Raw genomic sequence first — 24,327 nt, forward strand, 5'->3', positions numbered from 1 at the left:
GGCTGAACTTGGACTGTAATTGCTTATCTTTGAAAAGAAGAAAAGTGACCTGGCCAACTACAGATCTTAAAACCTGGTCTCAATCTCATTGCAAAGCTTTGGAAAAACTTATATTTGCTATATTAATACTCTAAAACATTTGATACAGTATCACCTGGGAAGGAATAAGAATATGGGGGTTAGAAGAGAAATTGTGAAGTGAGATAGCCACAAATAAAGTTGAAAAGGAAAATATAAGCCTTAAAGGGTTTGTTATAGGATGTCTTATTTGATATTTTTTGTAGTCCTGATAAAATCAGTAAGAGCATACTCATGAAATCTCAAAACAAGATATGCTTAGGAATCATCCTAATTGCAGAAATGCGCTGGTTTGGCTGCAATAGAGTTAATTTTCTTCACAGTGGCTAAGATGGGACTGTGTTTTGGATTCATGCTGAAAACAGTGTTAATAATTCAGAGATGTTTTAGCAATTGCTGAGCAGTGCTTACACATAGCTAAGGCCTTTTCTTCTGCTCCTCACCCTACCCTACCAGAGCGGGTTGGGGGTGCACGAGGAGTTGGGAGGGGACACAGCCAGGACAGCTGACCCCAACTGATCAAAGGGATATCCCATACTATGTGGCATCATTATCAGTAATAAAAGCTGGGGGAAGAAGAAAGGGGTGGGAACATTTGGAGTGACTGTGTTTGTCTTCACAAGTAACTGTTATGAGTGACTGAGCCCTGCATTCCTGGGGATGGCTGAACACCCGCCTACCCATGGGAAGTGATGAATGAATTCCTTGTTTTGCTTTGCTTGTGTACATGGCTTTTGCTTTCTATATTAAACTGTCTTTACCTCAACCCAAAAGTTTTCTGACTTTTACCCTTCTGATTCTCTCCTCCATCCTGCTGGTGGGGGAGTGAGGGAGCGGCTGTGTGGTGCTTAGTTGTTGGCTGGGATTAAACCATGGGAGGAGATGTATATCAGGAGATGTATTTCATTTAAAGTAGAGAGGTATTAATGTCATTGTTTAAGGCCCTGGTGAAATCTCATTTGGGGTACTGTGAAAATGTCTAATCAATTGTTCTATAGCTGAGCTAAGGTTGAAGTGACAGAGATAGAAGAAAGTTAGGTGCATCACCAGAGAGCTTAAGAGTCTTTCATAAGAACAGATTTTAGGATGGCTCAGCTTGTTTACTTCAATAAAACAAAATCAGAGAGGAGACACAAGTGCTGTCTATAAATATATCAGGAAGGTAAACATGAAGGATGAAAACCATTTAATTTTCAGGGCAAAAACACAAGAACAAACAGGTGTGTACTATTCAGTAATAAATATATCAGGAAATTAGAACACTGTTTCTACTCATTACGGCAATTGAATTATGAAACAGCTTTTTCATGGAATTAGTGAGGGCAAAAATATATCTGTTTTTAATATGGCCCTTCATGAATGTACGAGGTGATTGTACAACAGAGCTTTCTGTACTGGCAGGGAACTAGGCCCTGTCATTCAGGAGGACCTTTCTGTTCTGTGTTACCATGCCAGTTCATAGTACAAACAACAGAACATTTTGTCCAGATTTATGATTCATAATACAGAAGGAGCCGTCAGTCGAGCTGAATAGTAGGCAAGGTTCAGAAGTTTTTACATGTGCAAAAGTTAGATTGTGCTACTGTGACTTCGGTAAAGCATATGATGTCAGCATTCTATAGAAAAGAACAGAAAAAAAGGAGATAAGCAAAAGAGCTCCTAAGGCAGATGAAGAAAGTGCAGGGAAGTTGCAGATGGCAAGAAGTTTATCAGCAAAGTTCTTTAAGGATCAAGTCATAGGCCCAGAGTTCTTCTTGGATGCCAGTACAAGTATATATGATATTACCCCTTGTTTTCGTGCTTTGTTCTGCTTTTGTGGTACATACTCTGTGAATTTAGTCCTGTGGAATCATTACAACTATTGAGAGCAGGATCTGTAGCTGGTCCACTTAGCAGAGCCTTAAAATCAGTGCGCTGAACTTCCCTAATACACAGCACAAGATTAACAGGTTAACTGGCCCAGAGATGCCAGTAGAGCTACTCACCAATGTTAATTCAACTTATGTAATCAATCCACAACTCAACCTCAAAAAAGAGAAATAAAGAAAAGCTGTATACTATGAGCTGAAGATGTTAAATTCATTGATATAACACTAGATTTGTTTCAACACAAAGGAAGCTCATACCAGCAAGCTCATACCAGCAGGGAATTAAATAATATTTAATTTGAAAAGTGCCATTGTGCATTTTCTGGAACCTTTTATACCATTAAGTGCCTCATCACACATAAATTACTGAAATGTAATAATACAAAACTCTGGAGTTTGAGGATATTTAGATGTTTCATTGTCTAAATACTTTGCTTCAGAAATGCATCTGGTCCTCTAAAGAGACTCTCTCTTATGCCAGGGCAGCAGTGATTTTATCACTAGTGTGTGTGTCATACTTGATCTTCAGTAGCAGGATTGTGAGCACTTCACTGTCAAACCTGGTGGCAGAACATCACTCTGTTCTTTCTTTGCTTCAGAAGCTGCTAACCAGTGATGCAGAGGGTGACTCAATTCTTTATCTTCAATGAATCAATCTTTTTTACGTATGAGTGTGCCTGTGTCACAGAGATATCTGTAATTCAGTCATACAAAAGGCTGATAGCATTTTAAAGGTCCCCAAAAGGATTTATACATAGTCAATGTGTATTCTGAGTTCCATGCTAAATAATGCTTCAGTTCCTGCTCTTTCTGTTCTTAGTGTGTACTTCACATACTTGTGTATGGTTGCTTGAAAATCACAAGGGTATAACTACATCAAATCACAGTTTTACCACTATGTTTCTTTTCTCTCATGATATAAATCACTAGGTAGAGTGCTGTCATCAACTCTAACAAGAGGAAGCCATAAAATCTCTTTCCCCAACAATTTTAAAATTTCCACCAGCAGTTTTTTGCAATTTGTGCTATATGTGCTGTTCTTCTCAGTCTAGGAAAGAACTAACTTCAATGGAAATATGTAGAAATTAAGCTGAAATATTTTAGCAACACAGCTTTATTTAAAGTAGAGTTGAAATAATTAAAAAATGCAAGTCAGGTATTGATGTCCTTGTCTTTCTGAACATCCACACAATAGTTCATTGCAATGCTGGGAAGCTGGCATGAAAGTCTTTATAATTAAAAGAAATAACTACACCAACATACCCAAGGTCCAAATGTTCTAAAATATTGATGTACTAATTTTACAGTTTTATTAAAAAAGATAAAGAGATCTAACCAATGCCAAAGATACACTCTTCAGTACAACAAAGTCCCACTAGATGGAGGCACCTCATCTGCAGTAAGGAATAAGCTGAAGTACAACAGTTTAAAATACATGCTATAGAAATACTATTGATGTTGGCAGAATTTTGAGGGAAACATTTTATCTTGCCCAAGTTTGTATATTCTAAAAAATTAAAAATCAAAGAAATAGTCACTTTCACTATGAGCCATGAGCCATATGAGCCATCTCATAAAACTTAAGTGTTAAACAGCTGTGCTGGAGGCTGTAGGTTTACATGTGGCATATGCTGCATCTTTGGAATTCTTTCTGAACTGCAGAATGAAGAACACAACACAATTTTTCTCTAAATCCCCTTTATATTTAGTCACTAGCTCAACAAAGTCTGCTTTCCCAAGTCCTTGGACAGGGTCCCTGGTTTTAAGGGCTTTTCCCTTCAGCCAAAGCTTTTATGTAGCTTTCAGGTACGTTAGATTTTACGAAGGTGGTCACAGATTGACTTTCCTAGACCTTACTTGTTCTGAAATAGAAATTGTAATAACAATACTTACTTAATAAACATGATCAGTGTCTGTCTTTGTGGTGCTTCCATCCTACAAACTTCACATAACATTCCACATGATTATTATTTGCCAATAATTTTGATCTCTGTCAACTTAAATCCTTGTTCCAGGTGGCATCCTCCCACAGATGATGATCCCTCAGTGCTTGACTGACAAGATGCATAACACCAGAAAGGAAAACGAAATATGAAAGTCAGCCTTCAGAATAATTTTGACATTTTTTAGATATTACCGAAGAATTTTAACATAAATAGAGAACATTGTTGATGAGGTGGCATTTTAAAAAGAGATCTTTTTATTAAAAAGATTTATTTATTTTATTTATTTATTTTATTTATTTTACATTTTAATTTCTGTAGTTGTGTTCTAGGAATATCTTGTTTTAAGATTAAAAATGGTGCATTTATTAACTAGATTAAGAAAAGCAAGAGGAGAATGATAAAAATAAATCTGTAGGATGAAGAAATGTTATTGAAGGCTGCCATCAGTGGCTGTTGGATTAAAATGAAATCACTGTGTTTGCACCACTATCCTGTGCTACTACACGTGGATGTTTTAAGCAGGAATGAAATGAGAAGAAGGAATTGATGCCATAACCAAGCAGCTGTGCAACTGTCTACTTCTTTACATGTCTTCAAATGCCTTTGAAATTTGGCTGTTTCACTGTGAGATTGATCACACTAATAAATTCAATAGTGCATAAAGCAAACTAAAAGGGAAAAGGTTTTCTTAACTTGAAAACTTACTGAATGTTATTTTTTATTAGTGATATGAAGGAGCTTTCTTAAAGTTAGGTTCTTTCTACAACCTTCCGAATACTTTAACCTCTTTGGTTATGGAAGCTGCCTTAGAATTTCAAGGAGTAATTATATCTAATAGCCCTTTAGCTCCTTTCAATGATACAAAGAGTTCAGAGATAAGCTAACTGTATTCCAGTCTTGCAGATATTTTTGTCTATATGACTGTGTAGGTTCAAACATGGCTTACTTTTTGAAGCAAGATTTTGAAATGATGTTGGCATTGCTTGGCTGCAAAGGCTTCCAGAAGATACCTAATTAATCTGAACACTGTCATTTTAGAGCAGATTTGTATTTGTGTTTAAGTACTGTGTATACTGGCTTTTAGACAGTAATCATTATATTTCCACTTGAAATAACAGACTGTTCCTATCATGTTCAAGTCCACCAAAGCATATTATGAACCTTTACAGACCCAATTTTACTACATATTTATCCTTTTCCATAACTTCAAACATTGTCCCTACATGTTCTGGTGGGCAAACAGGAACATGGATGGAAACCTAGGTTTTTGAAATAGGAGTTCATTAAATGAGAGTGTTCATGTTACTGATTCGGAGAAAGATTTGCTGTCCATTGTGTTTTCCTCCCTCTGACAGCCCTCTGCCTCTCCCCTTCCCTGACACCCACCCCCACGAAGGCAGTCTCTCCAGGTGAGGCCCCAGCCCAGCCTGGGCTCACACTGGTGACTGCTGCAGAAAGAGGTGGGGCTGCCACAGCCACAGCTCCCTCCACCCTTCCACCGACCTGAGTTCAGCTGTTGCTGCTGCTGCTTTGCCAGTGCCAGAGTCGTCCCTGTGCAGTGTAATTCCAGCATCCTTGGAGCATCCAACAGCTGCCGGGCACTTGCAGCCCTCTCATTAATTTCTTTCTTTTTCTTCAAGTGGCTGACTTCTGTTGCTTCAAGGCTACTATTTTCCATCTCCTCACAGAAACACCGTAAGTACAACTTCTGCTGTGTCTCCTCAGTTATTACCTCTGTGAAATTCATCTGTCTTGTACTGAATAGTAGGAGTTACTAGTTAAAAGAGGTTTTTTGCGGTCTCTGCTCCTGTTTGAGGTATTCAAGTGGACCATTAGCATTTTAGTTTTTAGCTGGATTAAAACATGAAATTAAATCAAAACAACTAAAAATGTTGGTGGTTTCCTGGTTGCCTTTTTCCTACATTGTAGCTAAATTGACAGTTTATACTTTCTCTGAATGCTGGTGCCTAGTGAATAGTGGAAGTGAGAAGAGAAGCATTTCCATCCCTACTTATTTGCTGGAATGAGTTTTGTAAAACACAAGGAAGAGAAACTTTAATGCATATTGATAAACTCTTGGGATGCTGAGGCAGTTAATCCTGCTGCCTGCTGGCATGCAGCTGGCCAAGGATGTTTTAAAAAGGAGCTAGGCTGGGGTGGTATCAGTTTGTCTCAGTTCCTTGGGTTCTGAAGCTGAGGTAAAGGAATACATGACTTTGGGACCTCAGATGGCTGCAGCAGTGTGATTACACATTCAAACTAAAAACCATCCCAGGACCTGGAGGCTACAGCAAAAGGGCCCATTTCAAGCTGTTCTGTTTCCTGACCTGGTTTGGTATGACCTGAACTCCATGGTGTCACCTCAACTCTGTATTCTTAAAGACATTTCACATAAATGTTGTATTATCTACGGATTGGCTTCTCTTTAATCGCATCACCAGGAGCTGCAGAAAGGATATCAGTATGTTAACACTCTGAAGACATCATAGACTAACTTTTCGTATTGACAGTGCCAGAGATATTCAGAATGGGAGAACATACTTGCAGTTCTGGCCAAGTTCCCACTAAAATTTGCACAGTTGCTGACAATGTTGCCTTTTATCTGCATAAAACCTCACATAATTTTATAATTGTTTTTTACATTCTGAATTGGAAACTGTGGGAGTGAGTATGGCACCAGCTACTTGACAGAGAATTGATTTAGGACACCAATATAAGGGGCACTATCTGAGAGTCTTGACTGTCTTTTCAGACTTCTTATGCTCATTTGAGTTTGTTTTTGCTTTTGTTTGTTTGTTTTACTTTATCCTGACAGGAAGGACTGATTAAAAAAAATAAATTATCAGGTGTTTTAGTGATGTTCTGTCTATACTTGTCTCAAGGATATGGAATACACATAATAGGAAAACTGCATTTTTCCCAGAGGGAATCCATGTGTAATAATGAATACATATTCTGTAGCATTTGAAGTTCTCATTATGCCTCCTGTATTATTGCTCTTTCCATCTCCATTTCTCCAGATAGTTTCTGTGTTTTGAATATATGGTAGAAATAATTGTGCCAAAAGTTTACTTAATTTTCTAACATAAGCCAGAAAGGAATTTGCCTTTTTCCAGTCTTTCAACACCTACTGAATGAGTTCGGAACGTGCTAATGCTCACCCAGTAGAGTGTATGGTCTGGTTTACCATACCTTCATTACCATCTTTCTGAGTTGAGTTTTCCATGAAAGACTGGCTATTTATAGCTCTGTTACTTGTTTGATAGCATACCACTAGTATTCTTTAAACATCTGCTATTGACCTGATTTTACTCATGATCCAAGTGCAGGAGTTTAAGGGAAGAAGTCTTGGTCTCAAGGAGCCTTTCTGACATAGGGTCTGGTCACTTCAAACTTTTTGCTTTGGGGTCTCATGTTCTAAACAGCATTAACGATTTCCAACCTAGCTTCTGTGTCAGGGTTCATTGACTGCTATTTATTACATGGTTTAAAAAAAAAAGTATTTTTCTGTATATATGCATGAATAGTCTCTTGAGGTACCCTTGAACTACATAATGGCAGAATGACTGTGATTGTATATGCTTCATTTTCAGGTATCTTGTTGAAGCATGGAATTTGTATGGAAACGAAGGAGGTATCTTCAGCTGGGCTATATATTGGTAGTGAATTTGGTTTATGCCAATCTAGACTATCAAAAAGAAACTCCGCCAAGCCTGGGTGAGATTGACCATCAGTGCTGGGAGGTATCATCCCATGGGTTGGTGGAGATGAAGAAACTCAAGGTAGCAGATACAGTCATCGCTCTCTGGGACTTCATGATGTTCCTAAAGGAATCCCCTAAGCCCAAGCACAATGAACTCTTCAATGATTTAGCCCAGAACTTCTGGGATATGTATGTAGACTGTGTGCTCTCAAGATCCCATGGAATGGGCAGAAGGCAATTAACATCTCCCAAATATTCTTCCACATACTCACACAGAACTTTAGAAGGTAATTATAGGATATAGTGTTAATCTGTTATGTATTGACATTAAAATGAACCACTGCTTTAACCTTGTCCTTGATTGTTTAGACAACTGAATATAATAATTTCCAGTTTTCTATCTCTACTTGTCAAAAGTGTTTGCGTCTTTCAAAAGTAGCTGCTTTCACAATACATTAGTCACTAGTTGTCAGGGCACTACATTTCTATATTTAACAAAGTGTAAAATATGTTGGGTATGCACATGGGAGTGTATGGAAATGGACGCTGAATTCTCTGTTTATCACTGTGTGCATATCAATGATAATACATTAATACAATAGTTACAATACTATTCCTGGTATTCAGACTTCAGTCTCAGCTTTGGGGAATTATCCCTCTGTGAAAAGGGAAGACCAAATCCCTGACCATTTGAACCATATTCTTCCCGTTAAAACTACTAACACATAATGTGATTTAATGGTCACTGTGAATCACTAAACAGTGACAGATTCTGGTCATCATTGTCTAGGATGAGTTTGAACTGAGATCATGTACTGGCTTTACATCTTACTAACCAGTCCTAGATCTGTTATCTCCTTTCCTCCTCAGCAATGGACTTTTTTTTCTGATGTACCCAGTCAGATGATTTAGGTTTTCAGACTGAACATGGAGATCATTTAATCCTGGCTTTCCTAACATATTGCTTAGACAATAACTACCTTTCTTTCATAATCTTGCAGGGTCTGCTTTCACCAACCGATTTTAGGCCGAAAGGGGAGAAAATTAAGATACCTCAGCAAGGCAACATCAAAATGAAGGAGCACAAAAACACAGCATATATTGTAGATGCTTAGACAAATCCTTTGGCATGGTTAAATTTTTTTTTTCTTTTCCTTGTAGAAAGTTCTTAATCACTGCTAAACTGATAAGTATATGAGCCCCTACATTGTCACTTTTGCTTTCCTGTCTTGCAATCGACCAATCTTGCCTTTTCCACACTGCATGGTCTGAATGATTTTGTGTTTTGAACTTTGTTTTACCTTTGTTCTCTCAGGTAAGATTGTAAGTCAAGTCTGCATGTGTCATATTTTTGTAGTCTTGTCTTTTCCAATAATTCTCTTTTTAAAAAGTTAATTTTGATGGAAACTGAGTATATTTTTATACATTAAGCAATGGAGAAAATGTCAACAAACATATTTTATACAGTGTCTGGCAGATACTATTTACTTCTAAGAACTGAAAAAACAGAAGTGTGACATCAAGCTAACGAGAAGGATTATGCTCATTGTAATGTCCTGTGCAGTCTAAACTTTGTATTTTATCACTGCTTATTCTAAGCTATGGATTAATTAAAATATTTTTCTAAGTAGCAAGGTTTGAATACTAGTAATTTTCTTGTCTATTAATATGTTATTTGAAAAGCCACCACTACATTACATTAAGAAGAGTGCTTTACGCAAGCCTGCAAATAAGGTGATGCAATCCATCCCCGTCACAGCAGGCAACAGGTGAGAAGAGACCCTGCACCAAGTGGTTTGAAAGACTGAGAGACTGACTTGACTACTGCTCCCAGTGTAAACCATTGAGCATGGATAAAATAATTCATGGAGATTAACCACCTAGATAATCCAGTTCTTCTGAGCACAAAAAGCCTAAGAAATGCTGACTGTTCTCCGCTTTACTCCTTGGGCAATGCAGCTTGTTCAGCCCTTGTTGTATTCTAGACTGTTATGAGATTCCAGCTGGTTTTTATTATTGTAGGAAAGAGTACTTATGCAGTAATGGCATATAAACCTCCATAAGTAACAAGAAATCCATCCCACATAATGCCTAGCTCATATATAGTTTGTAAAATATCCAGCAAGTCTTATAGATTTGTAAATGTTTATTTGGGTAAACACAATATTGAACCGCATCTTCTAAAATTTGTCTCCTACAGTATTTTGGAGAGGGTAAAAAGGTAGTGAGAGATTTCTCTTTACCCATGAGACTTTAACAGTTCCAGAAGCCTCTAGGTAGTTGCAAACTGAGGTTTCTAAAGCATTCATGTGGGCAGAGCTCAGCTCATAGTATAAAGCATATTTTAAGGAAACTGCCTTTTAGACCAAGATTGGGCCATCTCCACTCCTACGCCCAGAGAAATAAAACCAAATTATTTTATTCCCCTCTCCCACTGCCTCCTATGCAAATTTTTATGTTTGTATATGTATTTATATGTAATTATGAAACCCTTCTTGATTTAATGAGTATCACTGTAAGTTCCTGATATAAATAATATTTTAAATACACCTTTTCTTTTAAGCAAACAGAGGGAGTCATGACGAACCCAAATCCAGCAGTTTCAGGAATCTGTTCCAGCAATATCCAGTTTATAAAGCGGCATACTATATTGCATTGGTAACAAATGTTTTAACTGTCATGAATCAAATAAATAAATTCCCCTTGTTCACAAATAATTTTATTCATTACCTACAGAATTGTCAAACTATAATAACATTTTAAAGGTGATGTTTCCTGTATGAGTGGTCTTTTAATTGAATGTAAGAGCAAAGTATCCTATGCAATTTTAAAGGCTTCATCTTTCTTCACACTGTCTTTCTTTGAATTAGCTTTCTGTAGGAGATAAAGGTGCTTAGCATCTACCATAATTGCCTGCAGAATGCTTGAACAATCAAGTACTATGGTCACCCTGCGGCGTCTGCCAAAGGGGCAGGTGATTGTGAACCACAGGAACACAGCACCATAAGCAGCAGCAGCAAACAAATTCCAGGTGGACATACTATGATGGACATGTCTATGACAGAGCCATGGAAAGTCACAGCTGGATACCCCAGGGATGTCTGCCTGAGGGATTAACATGGAAGGAATGGGAAGACCTTTTCTTCCACCAGTACTCCTGCTCTGTTCCATCCCTAGGTTACAGCAGGGACAGCAAGCCCAGTTTCTTGGGTGTCATGTGTCCCCTGCCCCCTTGACAGCCAGACCATGGTCCATGGCTGGCTGGGAAAATTAAATGTTGTCTGTGCTGCAGCAAGCCTTGTGTTAGTATTAATTAATTAAGTATAAACGTAAGCATTTGGGGAAATTCTATCCCCTTTCTTCTCCAGTCATTATTAATTTACATTAACGCTCAATTAACAAGAGCATTTGCTTGCAGTCAGGGTGTCTGTAGCAGAAGCACAATGCAGTTGGGGGAGATATTCTGTGGGGCTCACTTTGTGCCTGATTTAGTTTTTGCATAAGCTGATTTCCAGTTAAAAGTTCTTCTTTATCCATACCTTGGCTACACTCTACTGCTGCAGTCTTTGCTCAAAAATTGGAAGGACTTACAGAATTCCTCTAAGTTTTGTTTTTATTTTTAAATAGGCCTTTGCCTTGCTGCCAGTAGTAATGAGTCACCCACATATTCACATATGTGCAAGCATGTAAAAAACCTCTAAATATCACAGTCTTTGGTCTCCTAGCAAAATATTTATAGTTTGGTTTTAATCGTGAAAAGACAATGGAGCATACAATCTCTCAAGCAGTAATAAAGGGGCAAAGCTGCTGCAGAGTTGTCAGAGAAATATAAACATAAATAACTGAGCAAGACTTTACTTGACACAGAGGACTTCAGTAAGACAATATCTTTATATCTTAGCTAACATTTCTTGCAGGCAGGCAAGAAATACACATCCAGGGTTGTTTTATAAAACATACTTAAACTTCATCAGGATAATTTTGGGAAAAAATGTCATAATGAAATTAGATTATAGTTAAAAAGTATCAGTCAGCAGAGGGCCAGTTTAGAGACTTTTCTAAACTTCAAGTATCATTTTTCATATAGCTGTTTTATTTTACTTCATTATTTTCTTAGAGTTCTTATTTTTATAAAATTTAAGTAGACTATTTTGAAACAAAAATATAGCAAATTCTGGCATTGCCCAAATTAAGAGAGAAGAAAATATCTTAGAAACTGAGCTATCTACATAAAAGTCTGCTGCTTACCAGCTTGTGTTGGTATTCTAGAGGTGCTAGGGTGGAAGAGGATGAGTTTTCGTTGGAGACCATATGAGTAATAGCTCAACAAATAATTAGATTAATAAGACAATTTAAAGAGCTGTGGACAACCCATAAGGAGCAGGACATTCCAGCATGTCTCTCCAACAGGCCAACTGTTGGCATAAACAAACTTTTAAGTGAGAGTTTAGATGAAGACTGAGAGAAGTAGGTGTCAGAAGTCCTGATGCTAAAGGTGGCAATTCAAGAAACAAAATGGACTTGGACAAGAACGACGTGGGTATGGTATCCAGGAAAATGAAGAACTGAATGTGTTTATGTGAAGGTTTGTCACCCTGCTCAATGAGATACTTAAACTGCAATGTGTGGAATGTGTCAGCAAGAGATGGAAATATAAATAGCAGACCTACTAGCTCACAAAGTTATTAGTCTCAACATAACTGTCTACCATACTTTACAGGGTACTTTATTAAAAAAACATCCCCATATTCATATTAATTAAGGGAAAATACAATTTTACTCTCAAGATGTTCTAAGCAATTTATCAAAGCATTACAAATAGATTTTATCCTGTATCTACATATAGGTGACTATATATTAATACTCAAAGCACTGTTTGGAACATTGTCTATTCTACAGGTACTGATTTTTTCTTGACTGAGTCCAATGTTTTATCTCTTTTGATCTTTTTTTGAGCCCCCCTTTACAGAGGGCTTTCCATGAGCAAGGTCTGTAACAGCCAGGGACCCTTGAGTGAATTGACGAGGTGTACTTTCAACAGTTACTAAGCGACCAGGCCCGATCTGAAATACAAAATAAATACACTGCTTGACTTTCATGTTAGCATTTAAAAAAGATGAAAGTTAAATCATGAACTGTCTTTTGAAAATATTATTCAACTGGTGGAGATGCCTCCGAGGTTCCTGAGGCCCACTAAAAATATCCTTTACACTAAATTCACAATTTGTTCCCATCAATAACAAAAAAAAAAGGAGAATGTTTTTCAGCAGGTGATTTTATGTGCTCTGCTTTTCTGCCTTCAATCGGATCTTATGAACTGAAAAAAAGAAAATCAAGCTTTTATTACAATAGAAGTTTGCTGTGCAATGCTATTTGGATTTGTATAGAATATCAACCACAGATTTTGTCCTCAGAATTTTGCTACACATTAGTACTTCAAAGGAAAAAAAAAGGAACAGACCCTCTTTGCAATTGCCTATAAGTACTGCTCCAGGAAGACTCCAAGACTGAAAGAGGCATACCCTTTACAGTCTCATTACTACTCTTTATACTGATTAGGTTTAGGTCTTTGAACAAAAATCCCTGAGTGACAGCTCTGTCTTAACTGTGACCTACTGAAACAAAAAATGCAACTCTTTGAGTGCATGTGGCTCACATTTGATTACTTGACCTTGACTGGTTTGCAACAACCATCTTAGCTTAATCTTCATCTCGTGCTGCTAAGGGTGTTTGCCAGAGAGGAGGGAAGAAAACTGTTGCATAAAAAAAACTTTCCAGCCATATCTGTCATTTGTAATTCTTCTAAGCAATGTACCCAAGGAATTTTATATGATGCTGCTGATGTATTCATTTTCTCAATACACTTACTTTGCAAAATGGACTAACCTTTATCCTGTTTTTATCTACAGTTATTGAAATATTTCTTATAGAATCGTGAAGATATTTTCTTGTTAAATCCTCTTCCTCAAAGAAATGAACAATCTTGGTTTGAGGTTCAAGCCTCTAAAATAAAATCTAACAATATATTTCTCTCTACTAACAATTGTCAGATCACCCATGTTTATATCTAAATTTTTCAGATACTTTCTGCAAAATATTGCTGTTTAACAGTATCAGTGATGTATATGCAAGTAAGTAAACTTTTCCAGCCCGCTTCATCTTGCATTCACAGATGCTTTCCTCCATATCTTTCTGAAGTTTAGGACAAAGATGATTTGATAAAAATCCTAGTCCGGCACTCTTGAGACAATCCCCTTGCTTCTCACTAAGCTTATCTCTTCTTCATCACATCAAATGTGAACTGCCTCTTTACTTTTTCAAGTTGCAGCCATCTTAGTTGTCATTATTCATTCATGGCAGAGAGCCCATGATAATACAATCTCTCGTCTTGTACAAGTTTGAAAACAGCACCTCAGCTTGTTTCTCCTTATGTGTAAGAGTAACTTATAAGCAGCCACGAAACTATCCCTCCCCCTAAAATCCTCTTTAGCTGTGATGCTTACACAGAAACAATCCAGCTAGCTCAGAACCAGTTATTGACTAGAATGGGGATTCTCTCGTCTTACCACATCTTGTCAAAACCCAACATCTAAACATGCTCTTAGTCTGAATGAGATCTTAACAATGGCTTTTATTTTCTCACTCTTGAATTAACTGACGGAAATGAGAAAAAACCAAAGTTTTCTGCAGATACAATGACTGGCTTATCCACAGACAGTCAGGAACACATAACTGACAAAGAACCCCTCTGTGGATGTATTAGAGACCACACATTTATCCAACAATAAATGAAGGAGATCTTGACCTCAGCAAGGTTTTCATGAGTGGCTGCCTCAGAAGAGCTACATGACAAGTAGCATAGGGACCATCTTGCCCACACTTTTTCAGAGTAATTTGCAGATCTGAATCTCATTCTGACCAACTACTTGCCCGAGGATATGTCAGAACGGGAAACGGTGGTTTTCAGGAGATACAGATTCTGTCTTATATACTTGGAGCTTGTCAACATAAACATTCTTAAAGAAAGCATAAGCAGCAGCACATATATAGCCAGAATAAACCCCAAACCACTTTCATATTAGTGAAAATAAAACAGTGTCATTGAAGATTACTTACTGTTGTATGCAGGCCTTCAATATCAGTAGAATGGACTGTTCCAGTTTGAGTCTTTACTTTAGGTCTGGAAGCGTCTATTGCTTTTTCCTGAAGCTTTTTTGCTTTCTGAAGATAAAAAAAAGGCAAAATTGTTTTAATCTGAATTAATTGTGTCATTTGCACTTGTTCAAAAATATACTAACAAAATGACAAAATAAATGAGGTGATAATCCTGTTTCCTTTAATTGTAACACCATCCCTCTGGCTCGTTACTCTTTCTTGTACTGAAGACCTGAAAACAGAATAAATGGACGTGGCATTGCAAGGGCGGGAAGGGAATCCTCGCCGGCTGTGACCTGCGGGCTGTATTCTAACACACGGATGTGCATTAGCTGCTGTGAGCCTTCACCGCCACAAGAGCGCACTGTTGCCTCATGATCAGCTTGTCACCCCATGCACAGCACACATCTACATCGCCTTTCAGTCTTCAGCTGTTCTGAGGCATCACTACACAACCTCAATACATCCCCGTTGAATGTTTTCTTTTTCTGAACCTCATGAGCCCATTCCTCCAGCTTGTCAAGATCCTTTTGAACAGCAACCCCACCTCCCAGCATATGGATTGCTTCCTCCAGCTCAGTGTCAGAATCACAGAATGGTTTGGGTTGGAAAGGAACCTTAAAGATCATCTAGTTCCAACCCCTCTGCTGTGGACAGGGACACCTTTCATTAGACCAGGTTGCTCAGAGCTCCATCCAACTTGCCCTTCAACACCTCCAGGGATGGGGCATCCACACCTGGAATGGGGATGTGATGAGGATGGATAGTGATCCAATATGCAAGTAATCAATGAAAATGTTAAATCAACCCTATATTATCAACCCTATAATAAACTCTGAGGAATACTACTCAAAACTGACTGCTAGTTAAACTTTAATCACTGACCACTGTCCTTTGAGCCCATCAGTCCAGCCAGTTTTTCATCCAACTTGTAGTCCACCCGTATGTAGTTCAGTCCGTATCTCCCCATTTTGGCTACAAGAAGGCTACCACAAGACAAAAACCTTGCTAAAGCCAAGAGAATAGACATCTACCTTCCTCTTTCTCTAGAACAAATAATTTTTTCAGGCAATCACATTGGCAAGGCATGACTTGTCCTTGGTAAACCTATAACAAAAAACTACTTATCCCTCATGTGCCTAAGATAGCTTCCCAGGGACTCAGTTAAAACTAATGAGTCCGTAGTTCTCCAAATCCTTTTTGGGCCCCTTTTCATTTCTAATTCTAGCATAGATCTTTACCACAGACCAGGGAGGTGCTTGCACAGGGAGAAAATTGTTTTCCTTTACATCTTAGGGAAATGAGGAAAAATTAAATTTAGCTGCCAAAGCTTTGTTTAAGTCTGATTTCATTCATTCTACAACTTAATCTAATTCTCAGACAAGGACTCCAGTATTTTTTATGGTTTTTAGGGAAAGCACAAGTATTGCTAGAAGAAACTCCTTCATAAAATATTTCCCATCCTGAAAGATGTTTGCTGTACTAAAAATAGCATTAGAAAAAATTAAGAGAAGTAAGAATGAACAGACTTTTAGTTTCAACAGTTTCAGGACAAATATACATATATACACACACCCCTCAATTGCAAGTGACAAGGTTGATCCTCAATCTGTGATTTTAATCAGAAGAGCAGAAGGATCAAAGCGAGTACATCTTACAGTTACTTCTTCTATGTCTGTGTGAATATAAAATTTACTATATTCTAACTGAATAACCTCATAATTCATTAAGAAACGTCTCTGGAACTTTGCAATTATAACTACATCATCAACGTAAATTTTTTGCTCCATCAGATTTCTTACCTTCAGTGCCTCATAGTTTGATGTCCGAGTCAAGAAATTTTCCCAAGATTTATTGATCATTTCCCTCTGCTTACGTGTAGCTTGGATCTGTAATATAAATGAGATTTACAAGGTGCAAGAGAGTCCTATTCTCATGAGCTTTTCTGAATTCTCTGCTTGTGCTGTTTGAAAGGTGTGTTCACCTATGTCCCTTTAGCTACCTTAGATCATCCCTCTCACCTGAAATTGGATAATAATGTCGTAGTAAAGCACTTGTTGTTTAAAAACTTCATTTATGCACTGCCTTTAAAAACAAAAAGAAGCTTACTTGCTCTGTGCAAGCTCATTTTCCGCTCTTGCAACACATATGTTGGACACATATGTTGCAAGAGGCCCAGCTCATTGAGGAATACTTTCTGTATATTCTTACTCTCAAATGGTGAACAAGAGAGGTAGAATCAGTTCAGGTAACAAAAGTGCAGTTATCACAATGCATGACAATCCCTCAAAAACACTAGCATGAGATTTTAGATAACTGGACCAACTGATCTTACTTTCAGAAAGCAGGAGAAGGTGAGACAATAGATGAGAAAAAATGCCAAACACTTGCCTTATAACTAAAGATGGAAAATATCTATACCTGCTCATCCTCAGCATGCTGGGAAGCCTAAAGCCCTACTTTCTGAAGTAATGAAACTCTGTGAATATTCAGCCAAGGGAACTCATAACAGAGGCTTACATTTTGTTTTAAGAAGCAGATGTAATTGTAATTGGTACTTTTAATTGTTATCTGCTACAGATGAACACAGCTGCAACTCTATAGCAACATAATGATAATTTCTCCTCACACCATTGCTGATGCATCACTGATGACACTGCATCATTTTTTCATGTTACTCTCTAAATACTGGGAAAATTGTAGTATTTGGGAGGACTGATGTTAACCTAGTGTAATTTAAAGGTAAAATTTTGCTGCTGAGACAGATTACACCATTTTCAAGCAAGGTAGACATATAAAAGTCTCAACACTTTATAATAAGAAAATCTGCATATAAATTGACAAAAAAGCTTACACAGGCTTTACTTATTTACTTATTTACATATTTAAATACTTCTTGACTTACTTTTCTATATGTTTGGTTCTCTTCTTGGATTTCTTGGTGGAGTTGACTTTCAATCAATTGGGTCTGTACAGTATTAACTGCTTTTCCAATATCTTCTGATATCTTTGAAATTCTTTCCAAGGCATCCTCATCTGACATAATAGGCCTGAATTCTTCTTTTAGTTCTGCACGTATTTCACTCCAAACTTCTCCAACCTGCATGTGAAACAACACCACACTATTTGATATTGATCTCATTTTTCAAAATAACTCAATCATTCAAAATGTAATAGAGCAACCATGTCTCTCCTTACTGTTGTTTGACTTCCCAGAATTTTTATGCAAGGTTAGCCTTAACTAATGCTATGCCAAATCCATTCATTAATGAATTTGCTCCCCAAGCCTTCCCAAGCCCAAGCTTGATTTCACAGAGGAGTAACTAAAATGTTGATAAGTACAGAAATTCAGAAGAAATATGGATAACTCTTAAGATATCAAACTACAAGAGCGAAGTGTTGTGTCCTACTGCCTGCTCCTTAAAATCTTAAATTGCAGACATTACCAGAGCAAACTGTGACATGAGGCATGAACAGAAGTTGGAATTATCAACCAAAGATCGAGTCTTGCTAGTTCCTGAACACTTCAACCTCTCTTTGAGAGACTTTGTTCCTAAGCAGAAAATTGGCATAAACTAAAGGACCTTTTGAGCAGGATGACTCCTACAATGCTTGTTACCCTGTTCTAGTTTCCTATAGGCATATCTTTCTTAACTTTAGACAGGATGGATGGATTGTTACTGCATGTGGGGATAAAGATGGGAAAGCACAGAAGAACCTTTATCATAATGTGTATTTAATATAATTTTTAATAGTGTCCCCCATAACTGACCTTACTGCCCGAAAAGGGAATCCTACTCTCCTACTTACCAGTCCTGGCCCAGTTTCTTACTCCTGCTGCATTCCTGCTCTTGAGCTGGCAAACAGTTAAAACTACTTTTTTCTGAGGTGTTTTTAACTAGCATTAGTTTCTAGTCTTATTTTCTGTGTGGTCACAAAGATTTGTAGCAGTACAAGGGACGAGTTGGGGGATTGTTGCAATGCTGGAGGTGAGCTTGTTTCTTTTGATGGAAAATACTGGTTTATACTCTGTGAAACTATAGGTGATTGTGACATAGGGGACAGCTTCTGAAGGATTATTTGTTTGTCGTATCCTGAGATATACTTGTTATTTTTGGAAATGCAGATACAGTAGTAATATTTTCTTGAACAACACTCACTTTAAAGTCAATATAACGTCGAATGATAGCAAGTGTAACAAAATCCTCAGCAGATAAGCCAGGTAAATTTTCAAAACCTAAAAGAAAATTAATAATTGCTATATTAACAGTATTATGAATTTATCTTAAAATATAACATTATAAGAGAAGACATTATTTATCATATAATCACATGCAAAATCTTCATCACACATACACCAATCAGTCATTCTTGATCCTGAACAGCCTTTAGCTGATAAAACCCCCGTTTTCTCCACAATAAATTCTCTGTACTAAAATCTTTACTTAGGAGTGGCTCTATTGACCTTCCAATCACTTGGAAGGCCAGGATGGTACTTCATTTGCTACACTTTTGTGGTAAGGGTTGAATCTTCTGTTAAAGCAGACAAACATTTGAATCTACAGATCACGGTTTCTAAAGCAGCAGCTCAGCACAAATAGAGTTTGCTTTAACTGTGAAGCAGCCAATAGGAAAATTATATTAGTGTTTTGTTTCAAAGCTGTGTAAAGAGGGTGTCCTCCATACTGTAGATTTGTGCCTTCAGCACAATGCCTCAAGCATCATGACTCCATCTTTAAAAAATACGTTTCCACTATGTGCAAAAGAATAAGGCAGAGAAGGATAGTTGCTGAGACTATGCCTAATTTTTTTGAATATTGAATATTTTTTATTATTTGAATATTTTTGAATATTGAATGTTAATAGTACTTAAAAAAAATCGATATATAGTCTATCAAATCTCTTTCTAGACTTCATCATACCATCCGTGTGCTAACTGGGAATGTAGCATTTGTGTAGAGTATATTATATCATCTTTTGAAGCTAAGAAATGCCATAAATAATGACCATTTAAAACTGCTTTTCTGGATCACCATGTTACAGGCTGTTGTGGAGCCTAACAGGAAGGGAAAGATGCCGAGAAAAGACTACAAAAATATTTTCATATTATATTATCTGCTTTCATGTCATTTCAGTACTTCACAGGAGACATTACAATATATATAACTAACATAAAAGGCATGTGTGAATACAGGAGAAAGTTCGAAGAAAATCTTATGCTGTTTTGTTTTAGTAAAGAATTCAGCTGTGATCCAATGTTTAACATAATCAATGCTAATAAAAATTAGTAAGAACCTGGGTTACAACAGAGGAGACTAGCTATAGATTATTAGAGAAACTAAGGATGTTTTCAAACCAGTTAATTCTCTAGGTTACCCAGGGAACTGGTTGAAGCAATCTCAGAACAATTACTGATCACCTTTGAACCTGTGGAGGATGGATGTGAAAAAAACCAAAAATGAGGCTTATTTTTAAAGGGAAAAAAGACAAGCTAGAGAATATTGATTCGGTTCAGTTCCTGAAAAAAAAACCCAAATCTGAAACCAATAATAAATAATGCTTATGCAGCTAAATGGTAACAGTGAAAAAAAATCATATCCACCACGAGTTAGTAAAAACTAAGACCTAACTTTTGTCCATAGACAGATAAAATATCCTATGCATGTGGAAGAATTTATCACTTATCTTGACTTCAGTCTAGGTTTTAAGACAAGGATGTAATGAGTATTCATATTCAGTGTGCAAACAATGAAGAATTAGGAGGGACCACAGCACTTTGAAGGAAAATATTAAAATGCAAATTAATCTTGCCAGTCTGAAAAATTATCTAAACACACAGAATTTAATTCAGTAAGGACAAATAAAAAATTCTAAATGTAGGAATAGCTATCTATACAAATCCAGGATGGTAGATGACTGAACAAGAATCTAAGTCGAATAAGCAAACAATATCATGCTACTATGAATACAGCAATTGTTACATTAATGTCTCTGAATGTTTATTCAGATGAGTAGAGCAACATAGCTCTGTTTGGCTGTGAGGCTTCTGCTGGAGTATTGTCAATTTTGGGACAATACAGATCAAGAAGAATTTGAATCAATTGGAGAGACTCCAATTAGTCTCTCCAAATAAAATAATATTTAGAAGAAAAAAATAATTAGAAGCTATGCTGGAAAATGAGAGAAAATGAGTGAGTACTGTCTTTCTAAATCTAGGGAAATAAATGTAAAAGTGCTAAAATATGCAAAAGAGATATTGTGTGTGGGAAAACAAATTACAGAGAATTTCAAGCAAATTTCAGGTTTAGTCTAACAAAAACTCTTCCTAATAATTAGAGGAGTCTTCCTAACTTCCCTAATGGTAGGGGCAGCAAAGTACTGAAGAAGTATTGAAATCCCCAAGAATAGGGACTTTTAAGAACAGAATGAGCAAGTATTTATTAATAACAGTATTGGTGATGCATCACAAAGTTTTCTTTGATCTTTTTTTTTTTTTTATAGTGACTTTATTGATCACCAGGGAACAAGTTCAGTTTAATGACAAATAAGACACTGACAAGGCAATTCACTAGTCTTACCCAACTTGCAAAATAATGAATAAAGTTTTGCCCGCATGTTCTCTGAAATTTCCATGATGGCAAAGCTGGGACAGCTGGCAGGCACAGGAATGACCTTTTGCTGTCTCTGGAAGCTGCTAGCAATAGGTCTCTTCATGTCTAATAATTTCAAAACATAAAACCAGAGTAGAAGAATGAAGTAGTATGTTCACAAACTTAGAGGAAATCCAACTTACTTTGTGGACACCATGAATCATTTTGATAGTTTGGCCAGCAATTTGAACATAATTCAGGCCAGGAAATTTTAACTGGCACGATTAAAAATTTGGGAGAACAGCACTCACTTCTTTTTACAACATATAACACAATGCCTTTTGTGGAAGAAATTAAGTAGTATAACTGTCCAGCATTAGAAAAGCTGGTCATAGTTTTGTCCAGTATCTGGTTCATTCCTAGCTGATGTAGAAAATGCCATATAGTGGCCAGAAAGAAATGAAAATAAATGAATAAATAAAATAAAATAGAAAATAAATGAAATAGAAGATCTTTCGGGTTTGGTAAGAATTACAGCATAAAGCTATAAATGCTGTTATTTACTTTCATCAGGTTCAGACTACAAAAGCAAATACTGTCATTATTTTATCTAATCAGTGGAACTGCTCACAGTTTCACATGCATCATAAAACTTACCAACAACCCTTCCATATTGATCACGTCTGACTCCCAGCTCCAGCTCCTCCTGTCTCCATAACTGTATCAGAAGGCTAGCTGCTGTTTGAGCTTTCTCCCCTCGCCAGGTATTGATGTGCAAAGTGGTTTTAGGGTTGCCACAAAATTCAACCAAGATTCCAAGAATTATATTGCACAGGTTCTTTTCCTTTAACTTGGTCAAGGGAAAAGGAAAAAAAAAATTAAACTGTTCAAAACACAGTGATGTCTATGTCTCCCTTCAGAGAAATTGTGTAACATGTAATCAAGTAACTGCAAGCTTTTTATCACTACTATTCGCACAAAACTTGTATAAACTTGTAAATCTTTCAAGTTTCTGGAATCCTGCCATGCAAAGCTCCATAAATCAAGGAACATGAGGGGAACAAGTGTAGGATCATATAAGATGTGCATTCTTGTGTGTAGAATTACACAGCAGGTTTTGTGTACGTGCCTCCAGGCTCACATGCTGGCGAATATACTGCTACCAAGATTTATTGCTGTAAGAAATAGACTATGAAGGCAGTGGCTGAGCGGGAAGGGTCACCCAGAGGAGCTGTGGATGCCCCATCCCTGGAAGTGTTCAAGGCCAGGCTGGATGGGGCTTTGAGTGACCTGGTCTAATGGAAGGTGTCCACGCCCATGGCTGCGGGTTGGAACAGGATGATCTTTAAGGTTTCTTCCAACCCAGGCCATTCTATGATTCTGTGAGTCTAAGGGTCTGCAGCCTTAAGGACATCAAGGGCTGACAGTACAACCAATGACAATGAGGAGGGAATGAACGGAGGAAGGTGCATTTTTATTTTGTGAAAGGTGAAATGTCTGTGCCAGCTCTATGTCCAATACCCCTGAAGTAAGCTACACAGACAAAATACATGTATAAAGTAACTTTAAACATAAAAACTTTTAAAGCCATGAAGTGTATACTAACCCTGCTCTTACTAACTTCAATACGAAGCAGAGAACTGAGGTACTTTTCTAAACAGAGATGTCATCCAAAGTAAGAGCACAGCTAGAGTTTTCTTTTGAAAAATAGTATAATTTTGTTAAATTAAAAACTCCCTCTGTCAAATATTTATTAAAAAAAATAAAAGCAGACACATGGAAGATCCTACAATCATTTTTGAGCAGATATCCAGGTCTGTCTCAGGGAATTAAATACACTGATTTTTTTATTAGTATTATAGTAGTCTTAGGAGATACTGTAACAAAAATAATGCAGTTTTACATGTTGTTTTCCTATTCTTTCATTCTATAAAAACAATAATAAAAATACCTACTGCCAACAAATCCAGAAGACGAAAAATGCCCTGTTTTTCAAGAAAATGATCCTCTGCAATGTAACATCCAATGACACAGGACCTTAAACAGAAGTAATTTCACCATGTAGAGACACTTTTATGCTTTAGAACATTCTACAAGCATCTCATTTATTTTACTGAATTGCACAAGTATATTTGGTATGCAATACGCTTCATACCTTCAGGGAGTAGAAAAATCACCTTTCATATGCCTTTTCATTTACACTGTATAACTAAATATGCCCTGCTTGACTGCTCTTTCTCCTCCTGCAGGTGGCATGCCTTCCTTGTACCAGCCCAAGAAATTTGGCAAGTTCATGTGAATTGGACTAGAACGTGTATTGGAACTAAAACTAACTCAGTAAAAGATGTTAAAATTTAGCTAGATCATGGCCCTGATCTGGTTTATTGCAGGGCTCTGCAAAATCAAGAGGGTGAGACAAGCAAGACTTGTGTTTTTTGGCAACAGTTTGCTTCTCCTGGCTTAAAATCATCACAAAGCCAGCATTCTTGTTGCTATTGCTGCCTTAAATTGCCTCCTTCTGTTATTTCCTCAGTTATGGTCATTACAGAGAAATGAAAGGGATTTTCTGTATCAGTTTTTTCTCCCAACAGACATATTTGGTTTCCAGTGTATTTACCAACCTCTGCCTTAAAACAAATTAACTTTTTTTATCCTCCTATGTATTGGCATTCTCTAATAGCAATCTTTAAAATATTTCTAGCCTAATATAGCCAGTTTACAAACACTTCTTATGCTTACACAGTCTTCTGCTAATATTGGTCTATTCTTGCCTTGTTTACTTCTGTGAAGTTATTTACAGACTCTAACCATACCTCTCTTAGAAAGTCTTGAGTAACTGCATGTCAGGAGGTCACTGTGGGGGGGGTTAGGCTGTCATACTGAATCCCTATTTAGAAAACCTTACATGCAGAATATTCAATTTCTTTTCCATAATTTTTAATTAGTCGAATTTTATGAAGGATTTTTATACATTATAAATAGAAGAA

At 37.0% G+C, this 24,327-nt stretch overlaps 2 protein-coding genes across 6 annotated transcripts in view; one reads left to right on the forward strand and one right to left on the reverse strand.

Moving 5' to 3' along the window:
- LOC135425590 (GTP-binding protein 10-like) overlaps positions 1-24,327 on the reverse strand; it is a 51,624-nt gene that overhangs the window by 12,847 nt on the left and 14,450 nt on the right. For all 4 annotated transcript variants that reach the window (XM_064678035.1, XM_064678020.1, XM_064678030.1 and 1 more), the window contains 7 exons: positions 23,296-23,377; positions 21,998-22,190; positions 21,329-21,466; positions 18,911-18,987; positions 17,656-17,850; positions 16,553-16,639; positions 14,712-14,816 (listed from right to left, as the gene is read on the reverse strand). In XM_064678035.1, coding sequence (XP_064534105.1) covers positions 14,712-14,816; positions 16,553-16,639; positions 17,656-17,850; positions 18,911-18,987; positions 21,329-21,466; positions 21,998-22,190; positions 23,296-23,377 — 877 coding nt within the window. The remainder of the gene's footprint in view (positions 1-14,711; positions 14,817-16,552; positions 16,640-17,655; positions 17,851-18,910; positions 18,988-21,328; positions 21,467-21,997; positions 22,191-23,295; positions 23,378-24,327) is intronic.
- On the forward strand, positions 4,547-9,225 carry FAM237B (family with sequence similarity 237 member B). Of its 2 annotated transcripts, XM_064678122.1 has the most exons (3): positions 4,547-5,587; positions 7,486-7,882; positions 8,597-9,225. In XM_064678122.1, exons 2-3 carry the CDS (start codon positions 7,501-7,503, stop codon positions 8,620-8,622), a joined length of 408 nt encoding a protein of 135 aa, XP_064534192.1. In that variant the 5' UTR covers positions 4,547-5,587; positions 7,486-7,500; the 3' UTR covers positions 8,623-9,225. The 2 variants fall into 2 exon arrangements, with proteins under 2 accessions (XP_064534192.1, XP_064534200.1); XM_064678130.1 differs by lacking the exon at positions 4,547-5,587 and having other exon boundaries at positions 6,208-7,882.

This window comes from Pseudopipra pipra, chromosome 1, assembly GCF_036250125.1.
Source record: "Pseudopipra pipra isolate bDixPip1 chromosome 1, bDixPip1.hap1, whole genome shotgun sequence".
In the NCBI taxonomy this organism is placed as follows: Eukaryota; Metazoa; Chordata; class Aves; order Passeriformes; family Pipridae; genus Pseudopipra; species Pseudopipra pipra.

What these genes read in the sequence shown, in the direction of transcription:
- FAM237B (XM_064678122.1), top strand. Translation starts at nt 7,501, where the DNA reads ATGGAATTTGTATGGAAACGAAGGAGGTATCTTCAGCTGGGCTATATA. An exon ending in CTCACACAGAACTTTAGAAG is followed by an intron (nt 7,883 to 8,596) that starts GTAATTATAGGA and finishes ATAATCTTGCAG; the next exon opens with GGTCTGCTTTCACCAACCGA.